Below are 20,393 nucleotides of genomic sequence, written 5' to 3'. Positions count from 1 at the left end.
CACAAAGACAGAGCTGTAACTCAAGATTTCTATGAGAGCAGCCTGCATTTAAACCTTAATGCAGCAAGGACACTGAAGCAGCCTGAGTTGCTGCCATGTATCAGTACACTATTGTCATGAATGCATATTCAAGCTGGATAGCTGTTAAAACAAGGTTTCAATAGACCTGCACATATGGAAGGAATTAAACAAACTTTCTACTCCAGGCTTGCCCACCACAGTTTATTGTTGCCCACATTTCCTTCCCCTTCTATTCCTTCACAATTCCTCCCATAAGGTGCTACCAAATCAAACACTAATTATTTCAACTTCCCCTGAGCACCAATTACCTTTAGTTTGTGCTGGTTTTGTCCAGAGAATACAGTCTTTTCCTTGGCTTTCAAGTGTCAAAGTGATTCCAGTGGAGCAGCAGAGAGGTGTCAGGGCCAGCAGTTTTGCAGCAGATACAGAGTAACAGTCTCTCTCTTTCACAGCCCGCCGCTGGCTCAGCATCATGTGGTTGCAGGGGATCAGATACCTGAAACAGCAGTGCCCAGCATCACTTATCCTTTCATGTTAGAGAAAGCAGCAACACACAGAATTCCCTTCCCATCTTCCTGCCTTCTCAAAAAACAGCAATAATAAGGAGACAGTTGCATCAGAACAGGGAATCCTTTGGAGGTCAGAGCAAACCTGTTTTAAGAAAGTATGGAGGAAGTGTGGGACAGGCAGATGTCAAAGGCCGGCAGAATTGTTTGGTCTGGCTATGAATGCATTCTGTCTCAGAATTCTCAATTTATTTGTTTTCCTGGGAAATCCAGAGAGAGTCAGTTTGCCAGGCAAGTAGCCAGAAAAAAAAAAGGAGGGAAGGGTCATCCAAGCATTTTACTGCAATAGATCAAGGCCGAGCTCTTAGGCAGACGAGGGAAGAAACTAGAGGAAGCTAAGGAACAGAGAAAGTACAGTCTCATGTTGAACTTCTTTAGAGAACTTTGGTTTTACTTTTTAACGGCACTTACATAAGAGCCTCAGTGTTAACTGCACCAATGATCTGCCATTTAAAATGCAAATAAATTCTAAAGGATTCCCTAAATAAACAAAAGGATCAACCACAGCACTCTAATGCTAGAGTGGTGATGTACTTGTGCTCACAGAGATCTACCAGTATTTCCAGGCACCACTGCCAGATCTATAGGGAATTTCACCTTTATGCCTGTGTGTGGAGGGAGAGACAGTACCTGGAATATTCATGTGATCTGCAATGCTAAAAGCCCAAATCAGTTACACCAATATTTCCAAATAAATAACCAGTCCTCATCTAATAAACATACCAAATTATGAGTATTTTGAAGCAATGTATAAAATCACAAATTAAAACCAAAAATTATTGCTTCATTTAGTACATCACTTAATCTACCTACAACAGTGCAGGAACATGAAGAATTCTCATTGAGCAAGGAATCAAAGAGGTGGAAAACAACACGAAGGGTAGGAGCTGCAAACAGTATACAGGTCTGTATCACAGTGCATAATACAGTAGAGAAAACATGCAGGAGGGAAGAATTATGCATTTAAAAGCAGGGAATAAGGACTTTGGAGGTGATAAATATATTCTTAGTTTCTCTCACTTGTATAGAAATAAATCACAAGAAAAATCTCTTGCTCTGGCGATCTCAGGACGTAAATCAAACTTCGTCAGGTCTGGTAGACTTTTGTTGGAACCATAAATATTCTTATCCCTGTAGTTACTTTGATTTCTGCTCTCTTGGAGAACTCTCACCCAGCTCTGCATCCACAGAGAGAGACCATATGTCCCAGAGTTAGCATTAAAAATAAGAAAAAGAGTTTGGGCTTTACCTTAAAACTAGCTGTAACATCACATCTTCACAATGCAAGCCAATGAGCGTTCTGAACAATGCCAAGGAGACCACACAGAGCTGGAAAATGATAAACATTGTCAGCTTTTGATCTGGAAATTTTATCTTTCCAATCTTCCCTGCATACTACATTACAAAATGGCTCTGCCAGAACATCATGTTTTATAAAACACTCTTAGAATGACACTTCATTTAGTGAGCACCCCATGAGATTTTTTTTCAAGTTGTCAAGGGCTATACATGTATTATGTTACATTTTAACAAAATACAATCCTAAACAGAACTTTCCTTCAAATAAGCTATTTAAAAAATCAGTCTTAAACATTATTCAAATTTATTAATTTAAGTTGACTTAGCATGAACTGAACCATGTAACTTCCAATACAGAGTTTTAGTTTTTACCTGTGACACAGAATTTGAACCAATTTAAGGTCTTTTCTGAAAGAAAAGTTATAAATCACTTCAGTTTCTGTTGCTTTAGGTATAAGGAATTATTAGTGTTCTTCACATTAAGAAGCTGAATGGTTGAAGAGCTTCACAACAAACCTTTGGAAGAAGTCAGATTCTTGCATAAATGTCTGTTTTAACTGGGGGAGGGACATAAGAGGAAAGCAGATTTCCTGTTTTTCTCCTATGAAATTTACAAGGAATCAAGTATAACTTTTCTTCATGGCATGAAACTTCAAAAACACCTGCTGCTGCCTCAAATTATCCTGTATTTAAGAAATTTAAGTTTACAGGGAAATAGTAATCATTAGTCTTTGCAAATCTGGAATCTTCTGAATAACTAAATCCAAGTATATTTTTGTACTGTGTAAAAAAATAAAATTTAAAATATGCTCAAGAAAAAAAGAGGATAGTATTTCTACAAGTCCTTTCAGGCACCTGTCTCTAAATAAGTTTAACTCCGTGAATTATTAATTAGTATTTTCATCAATAGTAATGTACACAGCTTTTGTGCTATGATTGCACTTGGCTGAGCTATACTGCAGAAAACTCCTTTAGCATCACAGCACCACTTTGGCTGAGATCCTGAGCTGCTCAGGGCTGCAGAATTCTTTACAATTCCCATCTTGCTTGCCTATGGAATAGTAATTAATGATCAGCAGAGACAACAGAATTTGCATTTTTGTTGACAGAACTGTTTCAGTTTTCAGAGTTAATCCATCTCAGAGATGCACTAACAGCAGCATATATATCGATATTTGCATGCACTTACATTTCAAAACAATTTTCAGATGAAGCTACTGTCCCTAATACACAAATTTAATGCACATGCTGGTGTTCTGGCTTCTCTAAAACATTACTGCACATTCTAAGCATTCATTTGCACTAAAACAGTATTCTCAGCTTCATCCATGAAGCTCTGCATCACCCAAGAGTCAGCCAAGGTTGCCAGTCAACCCAGGCTCACTCAAGTAGTCCAGTGCAACAAGTAGTCATTTTCTCATCCAGAAGATCCAACTGTTGGCAAGGGTAACTACTCTCTCTGGCAGGCAGCCCTCCAGCCACTGTGCTGCTCTGTGCCTAGGCTGAGAAGGGGCTCAGCACAAAGCTGAGATAAACCCTACTGCACAAGGGAATGAAGGCAAAGAGAAGGAAGCAGCAACCTCATCACTTGAGCAAGAAAGTGTGTTCTTTTAATCAAATAAAGCAGGCAACATTATAGTTCAGTAAACATGCTACAGAAATACAGACTGTAGATTCCTGAGAATTACATCAGTGAGATCACAGTTAACAACTGGGATCCATTTGGAGACTTCCTTAGAGAGCTCCCATTGTTTCCCCAGACAGACTATTTGAAAAAGCTTGTTGCTTGGCAAAACTCCAAAGATCAGAAATGCTCCTTACAAGTATATTTATAAGTCCCAGGGAGAGTTATCTATGATAGCACTAATCCAGCACTGGTCAGAATAAAAATGCTTCCAAATTTACCTTTTATCTTCCAACAGGATTCAGACTTCCAGAAGCTCTCTTTACCTCTATCCCATTTCCTACAGATGTGAAACCACCTCACAGGTTTATTAGCTTTGTATAGTGGTTGCTAAATGTCGAAACACGCACACAAAATTGAGAGGGTGCAGAAATCATATCATTGGGTGGAGGGCAGAAAATTCCTAGCTAAACAAGTACCCAACTGTAATATATGAAATCTCCCCCTTGAACATTGAACCTACATCCATGCTGAGTTCCTGAACTTTCTTTCTGCTTGTCTTACCCGGAATGGTGTGTTGATTCTGCTGGTAAGTGTATCCAGGATATGAACATTCTCATGTCGGTGCAGCAAGATAAAGCGGAGGAAAATCTTGAGGAGGGCTGGCTCTGAAACGCTGCGCAAGAAGAGATCCAGGTACGCAGTCGTAGTCATCACTTCCTCCACAGTCACCTGTAAGCAAAAGTAATGCAAATACTGCAAACACAAACATACTGCACACACAAAATATCCCCCCACCCATCCTCTGCCACAGTACATCCAGCAAAGCTCTCCATCCATAACACTGCCACAAAAACACTGTCTTCACGCTTAAACTGGCCTTGCAAGCATTTTGAACACATTTCCTACCTGTCTTGCATCCCCAGGAAAAATGTCCTCCCTCATGACACCCCAGATCCCACACAGAGTGAAAATCAAAGGACCAAATCATGCTAGAAGATCCCCAACAACTTTCTGCTCATGTCATCTCCTTTGCATCACACTTCTGTTATCCCTCAGAAGAATTTTCAGATGTTGTGAATGCCTGCATCTACCACTTAATTAAAAATAAATGTCAGAGCAGAATCAAAACACAGTACAAAGTCATGGTCGTGCAGCCTTAAAGAGAAAACTCCCATAGATATCCAGAATTTTGTCATGATTTTCCTTCTTTTTACTTTGCCACAGCACAATTTCTCGTTTTACTCAATTTTTAAAAGGATATACAAATATATTCACACATAAAGCCCAACCCAAAATCTTCACTACTGACTATTAGTAGATCAAAATAGAATTCATGGTCCATGTGACATTTGCATACCATAACCCACGCTGCTCTGCTTACTGCAATCCCTTGGAGATTATCTATTCACAGAACACACTGGCAAAGCACAGAAAATTCCAAAGCCCACCTCTGCACCATGTACTGCTCTTGCAAAGTCAGCATTTTTTAAATAGTTACCCTGGAATCTAATAAGCTTAAGTGCACAAAGATAAACCCTTAAATACAAGAATCTGTCTATATGAAAGGAAGTATTAAACATCTTTTGTTTACCAAACTTAGCTGGATAAATGAAAAGACTGATTTTATTAAAAAAAATCAAAGCTGTCACTTAAGACCTAAGAGGATTTAGAAAATACTCAGAAGGGCAACGTTTACGTAACATGCTGTAAATATTAAAATCCCTGTTCCATTATGCTGCATGTTAGCCATGTACACAGTAATGTCATGATGCAAACATTCTCTTTAAAGCATTTAAGATCACAAGCTGCTTCTGGGTGGTTACACAGAACATAGGAATGGAGTATGCAGCCTGCAGACCTTATGGAGAGAGAAGCTCTAAAGCTAAGGTCATTGAATCACTCTCAGTCTGAGGCTTTATTCTAATACTCAGCTACACCATCATTAATACAGTGGGATACTAGCTCATTCTGGCATTAGAAACAAAGCCCCAGTGAAGTAGCAACAGTCAAATTTTTCATCAGGAAATAGAAGCAGCCCAGCTCCAATCAGAAACTTGTTTTTCTTGGAATAGGTTTAGGGAGTTGCTGTGTAAAAAGGAATAGCCTTCTGGTGAAAGTTAGTGTCTGTTGTCCCAAGAACTATCTTTACTTGCCTTTTTTTCTTTTTTTTTTGCCTTTTTTATTGCAGTGAGTGGTAAAAAGCAAAGCCAAAGAAATCCATCATGTGACATCATTATGACACCATACAGTTCATGGACAAGTTTAAACTCTCTGCCAAGGAAAGGCCAGACAGAAGCAATGCATCCTTACATCTCCATGTCACTTCTTCATCCTTTATGGAGAAAAGGAAGCACTTTCTTGGCTGTCAGTTTCACCAATGTTTGCTGACAGAATGTATATGTATCAAATACTGCAGCTGTACAAGAAAGCAAGAAAAGCCAGCACATTCACAAGGGCAATAGCCTTTTTCTAAAACCCACACTCTTTGGACAACATCCTACAATTTCTATCAGTGAGAGAAACCTACGTGCTTTTCAAAGTGAGTATCATGAATGAAACAAAGAGCAGCAGCAGAAGAAAGCCAGCTGGAGAGGAGCTTAGAAAAGAAATGGTACATTCTGAGAGTGTGTTCAGTGCTCCTAACAGCTTGGGCAGTAGACAAAAAATGAAATCATGTTTATTAGCCAACACCTTACTGATACCACTAAGCAGAGCTAGAAGAACCAACTAATGATTAATGAAGCCCTAATAGTTCATAAAGGTGTTACTTGTAATCTTGTTAAATCCTAATGTTTTTTTTAATGAGGGGGTTTTTTGAAGGGTACCACATTACATTTAATTTTTATTTCTTCTTGGGAAAAACGTTGGTGAATCTGATAAGCCATTTTCCAAGAAAGAGACACGATGACTAAGTCTTGTCAAGATTTAAATGGATTTGTCAGAATCTTCTTCAATTGTCAGTGAAAACACATTGCCTTATCTACAACACTCCTTCAAATTTCCTCAAAAAATGAAGCTAGGGTCTATTTTGCAGGGTCACTGTGCCACACTCAAAGTAGGCACATGAAAGTTGCACAAGTAATTTTTATGCTATAGTGTTCTAGAAGCTCTAGTGTTCTCTAAGTGTGCCTTTGTGTGCAACTTGTCCCTCCAAACCAGCTAGAAGACCAACCTTCTGCTTCCTTGCAAATCAAACAAAAATACTGCTGCTGGGTACTCAAATGCAAGCCAGGTATGCAGCTTAGGAAAAACATTGATTAACCTGGCAAGCAGATGTCTGTGCTTTTACAATTACTGTATCTTATTTTGCCATCTTGCACTCTGTGTTTGCTTCTCCCTTTTAGCATATCTGATGGTGAGTGTAACATCTGAAGATTCAAAGCACCTAGAGAAGTATTCAAGAAAGCCAATTTTATCTCCACAAGGCTAATTTTCCTTTTACTCTGTAGAATACATTAGTCTGCTCTGATTGAGCCTCTGGAGAGCTGACTTTTTGCAATTAACTAGAGAAGGATGCTGGAGAAATCAGTTAGATGAGGCTAAACCCAGCCCTGGCAAAAATCCTTTTAACTCTGCACACCTTCTCTACAGACTGCATCATACATAAAACATGGAGTGTTGAAAGTGAAACTGGTTCAATTTGTGCAGTTATTATTGAAGATTTCTGTTTTCTACGATACCAAAGCCACGCTATTAAGCTTCATTCAGTCTACCTGCTGGCTGTCTCTTCTTAAACAAATGTCTCGTGAGACAGATTTGAGGGAAGAGGGAAATCATCTCAAATAAATTCAAATCAGTACTCAGATAAACAGCAAAAGAAGAAACATTCCCAGAGAACTAAAGAAGTGCTACTCATGTCAAGTATGTCCACTACAATCAAATCCTGAGGCAGTTCTACAAAAACTGTTATTGTAAACATTGATTACAGTATCATTCTCCCAAGTAAGCTTTTAGTTATTAGCCCTCGGAAATGAACATCTTTGAAAAGATGATAAATGGCAACCCAAAACTTACAAAAATCTTACATTTAATTTGAAAATTCTTCACCTTTGGTAATTCAAATGTCAAGAAAAATACTGTAACAAAGGGAGACTAATAAAATCAAGACATGGGTTTCTAGAAAAACCCTTTGTTAAGTAATTAAATTTCAAGTTTGGTTTTGATAAAATTTTTATTAAATTTTTATTAAATTTCAAGCTATGTTCTGATAATACCTTTTTCATAAAGGTATTTCAGCAATAATAAAATCCACCACTTCCTCAACAGCAAAAAAAGAAAAGGGTCTAATTGCTACCCACCAGTAGCAATTAGATCCTTTCTGCTAATGGCAGAGACCAGGGATATCTCTGCTCTTAAAATAAAACTACAGGATTAAAAAAAAAAAAAAACAACAACAACAACAAAATAAATTAATTTCCATTGCATTAATCAGACCACTACTCTACCATTTTAATTTTGATTACCCACAAACACAACAACTAAAAGTTGCTGGATTTTTTTTCAATATAAATATAAAGTGTCTGTCTAAAAATACCATTTTAAAAGCCTCATCCATATGTTTTTCTATACAAAATCAGCTGTTACAGATCTCTTTTTGAGATGTAAACTGCAACAAAAAGGACTAGCTGAGAGTCTTCATGGCCAGAGAGATACTTGACTGGAGATTATTGAAAAGACAAGGCCACTATTAGCCATGTAATACCTTTCTATAATTATGTCATAATTTTCAGCAAATCTTTCCTCGCCTCCTCTGATGACTGATTAGATGGTGAGGCAGAAACACTGTAAAGGGATCCAGCTTTTACAAGTCACTCTGCCAAGTAATAGCAAAGAGCTAGAAATTACTGTCACTACAAGCTCAGTTTAATATATTACACTCACTGTGTTAGACCAATCACATGGATTCTTTATTACTGGCCATTTTCCCTTGGGAATCACACATATATTTTCTAATTTACAGCTTCATGCCCACTTACATGAATATGCCTACATGATTCCTCCTTTCCACCACATATCCCTTCTTACAAGGACTTCATATTGCCCATGAAAAGACCACAACTGTTCTTATTTGAACTTATCCTCTAGATCCATTCACAAGCAGTGTCAAACTGTGTAAGTTCACCTCACTGATAAAAAAAATCCAACCATTTCCAGCGTCTTCTATTAATTTTCAACTTCTTGCCCCCTACTTATACAGGCAGAAGGGTTCATGCTGCACAATGAATTGGATCAGGAAATTGATTCAGATTAAAAATATTCAGAAATAAAGGTGATTTTTAACCTCAATCAGTTTCAAGTACAAACAGCTGTCCTGGCAAAAGAGAGGGACAAGCAGGGTCAGGGACAGAGGTTATTTGCCCTCTAGGAGAACCAGAAAACCCAAACTGTTTCAGCTTCTTTCGGCTTACTTTTATAAAATGCTTCAGTTCATACCTGGTTAAAATCCAATTGAACTGCATGGCTGAAGCAAGCAGTGAGAGGGATATTTACATATATCCACACCATAGCTGGTAAAATTAAGTTTTGTGGCTATTAATGGGCTTCTGCAAAACACAAGGCTATTCAAAGTTTTCCAGTGACACTTGGCTTACATGTTTTTACAGCAGCTGTCCAAACGCTTTTCAGTAAGGTGAAGGATGGTATTATTCCTAAATGGGAACTGACAGTCTTGTGGGATATTTATAAAGATGCTCCTTCTAATCTGTAGAGTATAATTTACAGGTCATTTCCCCCTAGCTGAGCTGTGTAATCATCAAGCATTATTGAATTATCACAGTAGCACACCATGTCAGAGGCTCTTTTTTAGATGGGTTAGTGTGCAGCAGACTTGAGGTCCATTTGACAGAGCTTATTTGACAGGACTGTGCCAGCACCTCTGTAGAGCAATTCTGTTCACTTGGCCAACAGCAACGTTTTATGTCAAAAAGCTGGTACAATTTTCCATTATTCAGACTAAACCAAGCATATTCAGATTAAAACAAGCCTTCCAAGTATAAAAATAATTAAATCACAGTTAGCAATTAAATGCTATGTAGTAGAGGAGTAAATGCTGACATTAAAATTTTGCTTTTATCATATAATTTGTCAGATTTTAGTGCTTTCTTCAATAAATTGAAGTACCACAAATTACATAAACATCCAAGATAGTCTGAATAGCTGCCTGTGTCAACCAAATTCTTTGAACACCAAGCTAAAATGAAATCACATGTGTTTACAGTGAAAGGATGTATACAACCAATTTTAATTGTACCAAAGGAAACAAAATATTTATAAATGCCAAAGTGTGGCTCCTAATTATCTAGAACATGGTCTTGACTGCAAAATATATACATATTCAAGATCTTCTGAAAACTATTTCACTTACATTTCTACAGAAGTGCTGTAACTACCTAAAAGAATAAGGTAAATAAACACAGTCTACTAACAACTACATAGAGACCAAAATAAGGCAATACATCCTCTAACAGAACCAGTAAAAATGACTTCAACAGGGTTATTCTGGATTCATTCTGGGATTTTCAATGAGGTTTCAACTGAGGGGAAAATTAGTCTTATTCAATTACTTAGACCTTTATATAATCTGGCCCCAAAAGACCTTGTATTTTATTGATAGAGCTCAATGTTAGTTTTGAAAATGCAGCAGGAAATAGCCACTGAAGTATGTCACAGAATCCAATGCTATGGCTCTGTACCATTCTCTGAACAGAACCATACCTTCTCCCGAGCATTTTTTTCCCTACGTATCAAAATACAAGGAAGAACATACAGAGCTGCATAATTTCAAGTTGTAACTGACATGCCATCACAAGTTGCCAGTCATAATTTAAGAACAATTTCTGTAAGATAGTCCTAATTTTTTCTAAATCCCAGACACTTACACCAGAAAGAATAAAAGACGGTTTGGGTAAAAAATTAAGCAATGGAAAAAAACTACCAAATTAACATTTTCTTTAGCTCTGTATCTTTACAGACAAACCATTTATTCATCTGTTTTCAAATGAATTTCTGACCTTGAAGAAAGACATGCATTCCGCCCTGCTTTGCTAACAGTTTCATTGAACCACTTTTTTGATGTCTCAAGCAACTCCTGTGTCAGAAATAAGGGAGGTAACACTTCTGTAAAAAGTACAATAACACCCAGATAACCAAAGGACAAGGCAGGGCTTTCCAGCACAGGCAGCTAATGCACATGCCCAGCTACATAATACAAATCTGGGCTCTGACTAGCCATTCAGCAATGTGCAGCTTTGGAGATAGGAACATGCTTGTCAATCGCTCATTACACATGTAGGTGGGATAACCCACACAAAGTGACAAGACTAGGACAGACAAGGTATAAATTAGGCTACAGGAACATGCTATATTTATCTTTGAGAAATGAAGTTAGGGAGTCATAAGCTTGAGAATGTTTGGGTTATTTAAGCACATCGCAGTTAATCTGCTACAAAAATAACCTGTACAGAGCTCACTGTGAAAAACAGGTTATTTCAAGCTAGCTAGCTTGCCTGATCAATTTGAAACTTCCTTAACTGGAAAAAACCTGAACTACAGTACTCTTTTTTTCAACTCCATACTAGCTTCCCAAGATAAAACCAGAAAAATCACACCAAGTAAAATATATTGGTCTTCCCGCCCCCAGACTTTTTCATAGAAACATCTCCATCCTCAACAGTCTCATACTGTTTCATTCACACAGTGAACTGTGTACATAGTAAATATTTATAGGGAGACAATATGCAAAAATTTTTAAAAGGCATAGCTTACTACATGGTTCCATAAATGTCACAAACATTTCAAGATCACACATTAGCATATCTTAAAGTTTTGAACACATAGTGAAAGTCTAAACAATTTTTAATAAAATTTTACTTACTGAAATTTTAATGATACTTTTACCAAAAGTCTTGTTTGATAGTCAGATGTTTTAAGTTGGGAGAAGAGAAGGAAATTGAGCAAAGGAGGTAAGAGGCCTGGATGAATTAAGAGCTCCTAAAAAGTCTGAAACATGAAGAGACAGAAGCATAGAAAGGTGACCCAAAAGGAACATGGAAAAAGTGCCTGAATATGCAGAGAAAGGATGAGGAAAGCCAAAGGCCAGTTGAAGCTGAAGAGCTTCAACAGCAAAAGAAAGATCATGACAATGCATGCTCACTGCTAAATGGGGATGGGGACCTGATGACAAAATACATTAAAGACATCACAGTACTTAATCACAGAATAACTAGAGTTGGAAGGAACCTCTGGAGATACCTAGTCCAATCCCATTCTTGACTGGAACTGTCTTTGCATAAACAATGCTAGTCTGTGTCTTGCTGCAGAGCAATTTTTTCCCTCAGAACATACTTCTTGTAGAAAAATTAGAATATAGTACAGAAAGACCAGGTTTGTAGTAGTCTGCCTGCCCAAGCCATTCTAAAGCAGAGGCAGTTAAGACCAGTGTGCTACATGAGGTCTAGACAGGCTGACAGCCTGACTGACTTCCTTCCATCCTATCACCAAGAATTATCAGAAGTAGCTGTTCCACACCAGTTAAATTCTAGAAATAAGATTTATAGAAACACCTTAGGAAGATGTGCCAGTAATTATCATCATCTCTTCCTACCACCCTTTAACCTTGCATTGATCTGTCTTCCTCATCAGGTATTTATACCATGCTCCATTACACACTGTATTTGAACTCAAGCCAGAATGAATCAGAACAACCCAAACTGAATGACTGAATTAAAACTAAAACCTTCAGCCACAAGTAGACTTAATGACACCAAATGAACTTCAATCGGTTCAAAAGAAAAAAAATCAAGATACATTTAGTATTGTGCTAAATGAAAGAACTTCTGTTTTAAAAACTGTCATGAAACATCTGGACTCTCATTTTAGTCCTTTCCAATTTTTTATTAACCTCAAGGTTAATTACAACATTAAGTCCTCAAAAGGGAGATACAGTTTTCAAAGTCCACTCTTCCCCTCAGTATTAATGTTTTCAATGGCAACTAGAAATAATTTTAATGTATGAAGGAGCTGTTGCAGCATAATTATCATAGTGCATAGACATATGCCTCAAAAGCAAGAAGGCAAAATATTTATTTCCTGTTATTAACGTGGAGCACAGGACAGAAAGACTGAAAAGGTCAAATTGTGCCTCAACTTACTTAATTCCCTTTGCTACAGAGTTTTGGTCTCACCGACATGAGAGCCTTGTATCAGATCCACTAGATGGTGCAATCCATCTTCTCCATTAAAATCATTTGAAGTTTATACAGAAGAAGGTAATTTTTAACTAGGAAGAAGTCAATTTTAATGCTAATCAAGGAAAGGTTTATTATTGGAAGACCAAGGCACCAACCAGAATATCAGGATTCAAGAAAGATCTAGGCTATGAAAGTCACCTATGTTAGCAGCCAACATCCCCATTTTCAAGAGAAATATGATTTCACCCACTTTCAGAGTATATAAACAAAATTTTCATCAAAGGAAAAAAGGAATCACAACAGCCATCTCTAAATTATTTAACATCAACAGGGAAGTAATCAACCCAATAAGAGGTCAGGAGATTTACTGACTGGTAAGAATGGCTTTCAGAGGTATGGTTGTATTCAAAACAATCTAAGATTAATCTTGAATACTTCAGAGATAAAGTAGTACTCACTAAGACTAGAATCCATTCTGATATGTCCCTCATTATCCATAACCTTGACCTGAAACTGGTTAGGCTTTTCACTTCTAATTCCCAGTCTTGGTAAGGGATTAAGTCCAGATACAGGAATAGAAAAAATTACTGCCAGGTAAGGAGGTGAACTACCTCAGGACAGACTAAAGCTTTGATCTGGATCACAGCCAAATTTTACGTCAACCCTCACCCAATTCCCAAGTGTTTGAGGTCTGCCAAATCGTTGGGAAAGACTCTGCATTGCTTATGACTTTCTTGGTGACTATTTACCATGAAGAACTGTGTGTGCTACTGAAACAAGTTGTGAACAAGAAAGCAGCGTACAGTGTTTCACTGTCTCCAGAAAATGGAACAGCTGCAATACTTTGTGCTTAGTAGGCTTTGTGAGAGTAAGGAGACCTTAGAAAACTAATTTTTTTGTTTGCTTCTGAAAATTTTTTGTGGATTTTTACTCCCAGCTGTTTCTACATTTTCTCCTCAAAAGGAGTGTTCTTTTACAGAGCAATGAAGACTTGATTCATAAAATCACAGAACCATATGGTGACCTGGGTTGGAAGGGACCTTAAAGATCATCGAGTTCCAACTCCCCTTCCAAGGGACACTTTCCACTACACCAGGTTGCTCAATGTCCCATCCAACCTGACCTTTAACATTTTCAGGGATGGGAACTGACATAATTGACACAGTGTGCAAAAGCTGGAAATGTAGCTTTTTGCTACAAAAGTGGCTTTTTGCAGCCTAACCAAAAAAAAGTAAATACATAATTCACTAATATTGGTGACATATTTTGCAAAGGATAAACCCTAAAATTCAAAGAAAAAATGAATTCTTTTTCTTCAAAGTAACATAAATTGCACTCTAATGCATTAGAAAACTGATACCAAACTCTACTTAGGGAAATAACTCTACCCCATATGATAAGGAACTACAAAACTACAGCAACCTTGCTAAGACTAGCATAATATTTCTTGACTAAACATTTTCCTTGTGAGCATCTTCCCTTAGAAAAATATTCATTTAGGAAAAAGAATGCTCATGGAAACATGTCTGCCGTGATGAAATGTCTAATATGTCACTGCTTGTTTGATCATATGTGAGTCTAGAACAACACAAACATTTTGGTTCTTCATTACACTTAAGAATTTTAAACATTTCCAGAAATACTAATATGTTGCTTAAGAAAGTATATGGAATGAAAAGATGGAAAGTTAGTCTAGAAACATAATGAATTGCATGGAAATCACTAGTGACAATACAGTTGATATTATTATTATTATTATTATTATTATTATTATTATTATTATTATTATTACTATCTGATATTATTATTATTATTATTTATTATTACATCTGATAGTATCTTTATCCAGAGATCTTCCATAATACTTTTTCCCATTATTCTTTTGTGCCATGCTTGCAGACATCACTGACCTTATGGAGTGCAGGAGCCATTACTGGCACCAAAAATCCATTGTAAATGTAATTCACAAGCTGGCTGCGTATCAAGGGATGTGCCACCTAAGAGGGTGCGGGAGAGAAAGACACAGAACAGCTCCAGTGAGATTTAAAAGACAGGGCACAGAATGCTATTATTCACTACCAAAACCCGTTCCCATTTAATTAGACATTCGTTTGTCCTTCTCACCAGCATTTGATATGATTCTAGTTCTTAACAACTGTTTGTTCTACAAAGAAATACACACACCACCTTTAATTACAGTAAGTCTGCCAAACTCAGAGACATGGCTTTTCAATCTTCCTGCATGCTGACAAAGATGAATGGATGGACAGAGAAGTGTATACAGTCATGCATCAAAGCAAGATCTGAAATTCTAAATTCAGCTCCTGCAACCTTGCTGGGGTCACTTGAAGGTGGATTTGCCATTGTTAATTTGTCCTTCTACAATAAAGAAAAGCAGAACAGCTGCTTTCGTATAGTTCAAGAGTAGGTAAATCAAAGCACTCTCCAGCTATGGGGTAAGAATATACTGTTCACATGCCCTTCTCCCAGCCACTGTAAAACAAACAGAAATTACAACAAAACCTGAATAGTTCATTCAATGGGATGGTTAAGAATTTTAAAACAAAGAAACAAACTCCCCCAAAGTATTATTAGAGGCCAAAAATTTATAATTAAACATTCCTTTCGTCTTTGCAATGAAAACACATCAATTTATGTATATAAAAGCAAAATGAAATTCCATTCAAAAGCTTTCAAAACCAATATATTATGTTTGAAGTTCACAGAGACTGGAGTGTCACAGCCTACACATGGCCTCAAATAGATTCTCCAACCTGCAATTCTTACCAGACTTCCTTTAACTTGTAACTCTAAATTTGGTAAGAGGAAGAAAAAGAGTGGCCCTTCCTATGCTGTGGTCCAGGGACAAAGCAGTAAATGGCAAGAGGTCTTGGCTACCCTATTCCTTTTTAATCTCTGGCCAAAGTTTTTGGGTGAACACAGACCATTCCATGTGCAAAGCAAAAATTCCTACTGTAACTGAGCTTTCAAGTCAGCTGAAGACTATACAGACACAATCAAGCAGCAGTCAGAAACTGCTCATTCTGCATGCCAGCTGATATTCTTAACCATTTTGAATCTATTTGAACAGTGTTTTTTTAAAAAATTCATTCTTTAACTTTTCTGCAGAGCCCTTTATGTAATTTTTTATGACAAAGGTATCAATTATGGTCTCCTGCAAACGTAGATATGTAGAATAACTCTGGTTAGACACCAAAATTAATATTGTCTCCTCTTCATGTTTAAACATGCATGCTAAAAATCTTGTATAGTGCATTTGAACAATGACAGCTACTATTATTTTTGCTTGTTCAAGGCTTTAATAGTCAATCAGTTCCTTTACTGTACTTTGCACGCATTGCACCGAAACATATCTTTTATTTAACAGTAAATGTGACTAAATTTTCAATCCTATCCAGCACATTCCTTCAAATAACACAAATCCACAGTTTCTGTAGAATTTAGATCCTGTTTTAATGAAATACTGGATTTGGGTTCTACCAAGCATTCAAGCCTTAAAAAACAATATATAAAGACACGAATTTTATTTTACATTTAAATCAGAAAAAAATAGTAAGGGAGCAAAACACTGAAAAGAAGAACAAAATAGATTCAAAATAGGCCAATCTAAAATTAATTTATACTTCTAGGAGGAGACCTAAATAATTCTGCTTGGAAGGCTTTCTTTATGTTGTACTCACCAACAGGCAAAACAGACTATTTTCACTATTATCTTCTGTACACTGTTATGAGAGCTTAAACAAATACAGATACAAACCCTATTTTTTCCCACATGTAAAGGCATTGCATTTACTTCTAGGATCAACAGTGGTATTAAAATGCAATAAACATTTGTTTTTTCTTTTAAAAGAAAATGCTCCCAATATCAAGCTTTCATTTGAAACATCTGGCACCTGAAAACCACAAATATATTAGTTCATCCTTATAACCAAGACAGACAGCACAAGGCATTCATTATATACACAGCCTATTTTAGTCTAACTTTAATAGTTTGTGCCATTAACAAAAATAAATAAACTCTATGACTTACAAGCTTCTGCAGGAGCTGTATCTTACTACTACTTCTAAAGAATAGGCTAACTCTATTCAGTTACCTGTATCACAGCATTGCAAAATTCAAGGGAATTCATGAATTGTACAAGGGCTGGTGACAAAAGCCAGTCATCTTTCATCAGACAGTGCCATTCTTCTCCTTTTTCTTCCAGCTTTGTAGGCAAAGATGAATAGAGGCCACTTAGTCCTGTTGCTAGCACCTGTATTTCAGAAACAGAAGAGGAAATAAGTTAACTTTTCATCTGCTTGAATGGCAGTACCACAAATGGTTTCTCCTATTACTTTTAGTAATATAAGAAAGTGTTAAGATTAATTTAATTTCCTTTCAAAAAAGTCCCGTGGCAGAAGACATAAATATTTTAAAGAGCCTTCCATATAATATGCTTCTTTCAAGATCTGGTATTTAGGAGAAAGTGATGGATAAAATCAGGTTATCTTGTTTTTTTTTATTAATCCAAAGTTATAATTTCTTTTTAAATTTTTCTAGACTTATTTTGTGCTTTCCTTTAGTACCTTTTAGAAACAGCCATCAGTGCCATTATCTACAGCTTGTCTTTTGTTGGTGATTCAAATGTCACTGCTCAAACATGTATGAAGTCATGTCACTCAGAAACATGAAACATCAGAAATGGAGGGGGAAAGTGCCCCATCAACAAAAATGAAGTTCAGACCACAGATACATAGTGACTTTGACTGTCAGGCGCTTAAGAGTCAGCTGAATCTATTTTTAAAGAAGTAAATTTAACTGTTCATAATTTCCCTTTTTCCTTACTTATTTATTTGAAGAAGGGATGCTGAAAAATAAAAGAGTCTGAAATTGGTTATTATTTAATCAATGTTATCAGTAATATTAAGCCTTACAGGTGATTTATGTAGAATTTATCACCAAAGAACAAGAGAGCATTTTTAGTTACAATTTGGAAAGCAATTTCCAAAAAGGTTTTTAAATTTTGCTGAATGTATCTAGAGTGCAGTATTTTCAAATGCACTCTTTAATTATTAAAGTTATTTGAAGCCAGAAACTTTCTAAATATTACTTAGGACTCTTATCCTTCAGAGATCACTTCACAAAACTTCATGATAATTTTTAAAATGATTCTTATTTTAATGGGAACATTATAATTCAGCCCAATGGAAATCATTTTAATTTTCATTCAACAGACTCTATTTCCTCTTACAAATGGCTACTTGGCATCTACAGGGCTAGACTGTCAAAGCTCAGATGAAACACAGATCTTATCTACTAAAACACTGGAAAGCAAACAGTTGGCAATGTCCAGAACAAAGACCAAGGGTTCACAGACAGTGATCAGGTTTTGGTCATACACAAGCACAAGCAACTGTAACTGTTAATCCATACAGTCAGACAAAGTCTGTCTTTCTGAATACTTTTTATTCTTAATGCACATAACCTTGAAGATGGATTTATTCTGGCATAGGTAAGTAAGCCAAATATTAAAGGGGAGGGGAGAATACTGTGGAAATTGACTACTTTAGTAGTCACAGTCTTATATACACAGCTAGATGAAGGACAAAGCTGGACATATGTTAAAAAATTGAGAAGCTAAAGCTATTGAACAAAGCTTTATTTGTACAATCTCATTCTTCTACAACCAGAATGTCTTTGAGGTTATTTCTTTCTCATAGTAGAAGAGCTCAGAAAAAAGCTCATACAGAACTACCTATACATAACCCACATAAACACTTACTCTCACAAACCCAGGCTTCCGACAATGAGAGACTTTGACATTTGTTTGTCTTGTGAACTTTTAATTAATGCACACTTGATTTTCCATTCTCTGCTTAAAGTTTAATTGCTATTCATAAACGCAAACACCCTCTCAGTATGCAATCTGATTCTCAGAGCTGTGTCCCATCCATGGTTCTCCTTCATGTGGGTATTAGGCCTTAAGCACAAGAAGCTGACCTTGAACAAAACATACTACTCTCCACTAAAAGGAGCAGTAAACTCACAATCAAAGTCTTGCATTCTTTAGTCTGTCAGACTTACTAAGTAAGAAGTTACAGATGCAGCCGCTAAAATCTGTTAAGTTTACGAAGCTCTTATTTTTGCTATGAAGTACAACACAAGTGGCTCTGTGGAATTATGTTTCTTAAGCACTGAGATAGAGTAGCCACAGGAAGCAACTTCATCTCTTCAGATAAAAAATATTTTAAAATGTTCATGAAGTGTATGGTATAAATAAGGTTACCATCTGAAATTACCAAGAGAACAGAGTTCTAATCAGTAATGAAACATTAATGAAAAAAATAATCTGAAAGGGAAGGAAATGAATGCATTCACATCCTGAAAAAGCAAGATTGGTTTTATTTTTTGTTTTATGCAAGCAGTGTCCTTTTAAACTTCTTCTAGCATTTGTCATGTCAGCCTACATGCTCATCTACTTTTACAAGCATCCTCAGCATTTTCTTTCTCAACATTGAGTCATGAGTCCCTCTACAAACCAGTTTCTTTGATTTATTTACTTTCTCTTGACTCACAGAAGACACTGACTACATGATTTGTAATCCCAGGCCTATTATGTGAGTATAATGTGTTGTTAATGCATAAACAATTGCTATCTGGGCAATTATTTCCTTTTAATAATTCTCTCTCCTCCCACATCCATAGTCTTTCTCTTTGCAGCCACAACTTTTCAAGGACACTGCAGAGCCATCCCTCCTCTGCTGTAACAGTAGCTTTCCTAAGCTGCAAGGTATTTCCAAAGTTTTGTCAGGGACTTTGCGATATGACCCTGCTCAAAATTCTTGAGACACATTTTTTTATTATTATAATGCTGAACAGATAGTATCTTCAATCATATCCAGAAAACTTTCACATCAAAACATGATAAAAGCTATTTGGTGTAAAATCAGAAAACTTTGTCAAATAGTTTTCCCACACATTCCATGTTAAAAACATTTGTTAATGATGTAACCCACTGCAAACTGTCTCCTTCCTTCCTATCTTATAGTTTTTTCAGCAACAGTTTTGAATACTGTGGATCTATGGACAGCCCAGTTTTTAAAAATCTGTTAACCAAATTTATGCCAAAAACCAGGAAGGTTCACATTGGCACAGATCTAACACTGATCTGGGTACATGAGGCAGCAGAGATTTATGGCCACATCCCGCCCCATGGGGATACCTATATTATGCAATAAGGCATGGTATGGTAAAGAAAACCCTACATGCCAACCCATCCCCAGAAACAAAGATAACATCAACACAGTGCCACCCAAAATGTCTCTGCTATCAACACAGGACTGCATTAACTGTTTTGCAGGGTACCTGAGGTAATATTTGCACTGATTTCAGTGATATACAGCAATATCACTGACACCTACAAAATCCTCCATCAGAACAAAATCTGTTTTTCAGATCATCACAACTCAAATTCAAAAAAGATATTGTGCTGGTAAGCTAAATATATGGCATTACATTAAAGTCTTATTATAGACTTAGGCCAACCTCATTACTGTTCAGTGAAGTCTGATTTTAGCACATTTTGACAAGAAGCCTTCCTAATTGGAATGATCGTCAGTCATGGCTCCCTGCTGTTGAAAGCTGGCTTTTATCTTCAGTGTAATAAGGCTGTTTTTTTGTTGTTTTTTTTT

The 20,393-nt window shown here is 36.6% G+C and overlaps 1 protein-coding gene across 1 annotated transcript in view; it reads right to left on the bottom strand.

Annotated features, from left to right (window-relative positions):
• The window catches only part of FHIP1A (FHF complex subunit HOOK interacting protein 1A), a 78,926-nt gene that overhangs the window by 10,531 nt on the left and 48,002 nt on the right, over nt 1-20,393 (bottom strand). Inside the window, exons 6-10 of the mRNA XM_036381476.2 lie at nt 16,817-16,975; nt 14,612-14,698; nt 4,075-4,242; nt 1,837-1,916; nt 330-517 (exon numbers count right to left, since the gene is read on the bottom strand). Coding sequence (XP_036237369.1) covers nt 330-517; nt 1,837-1,916; nt 4,075-4,242; nt 14,612-14,698; nt 16,817-16,975 — 682 coding nt within the window. The remainder of the gene's footprint in view (nt 1-329; nt 518-1,836; nt 1,917-4,074; nt 4,243-14,611; nt 14,699-16,816; nt 16,976-20,393) is intronic.

The sequence above is a fragment of the Molothrus ater genome, chromosome 4 (genome assembly GCF_012460135.2).
Source record: "Molothrus ater isolate BHLD 08-10-18 breed brown headed cowbird chromosome 4, BPBGC_Mater_1.1, whole genome shotgun sequence".
In the NCBI taxonomy this organism is placed as follows: domain Eukaryota; kingdom Metazoa; phylum Chordata; class Aves; order Passeriformes; family Icteridae; genus Molothrus; species Molothrus ater.
The sequence above is the reverse complement of the archived record's forward strand: the minus strand, read 5'-3'. Positions and strand labels throughout refer to the sequence as shown.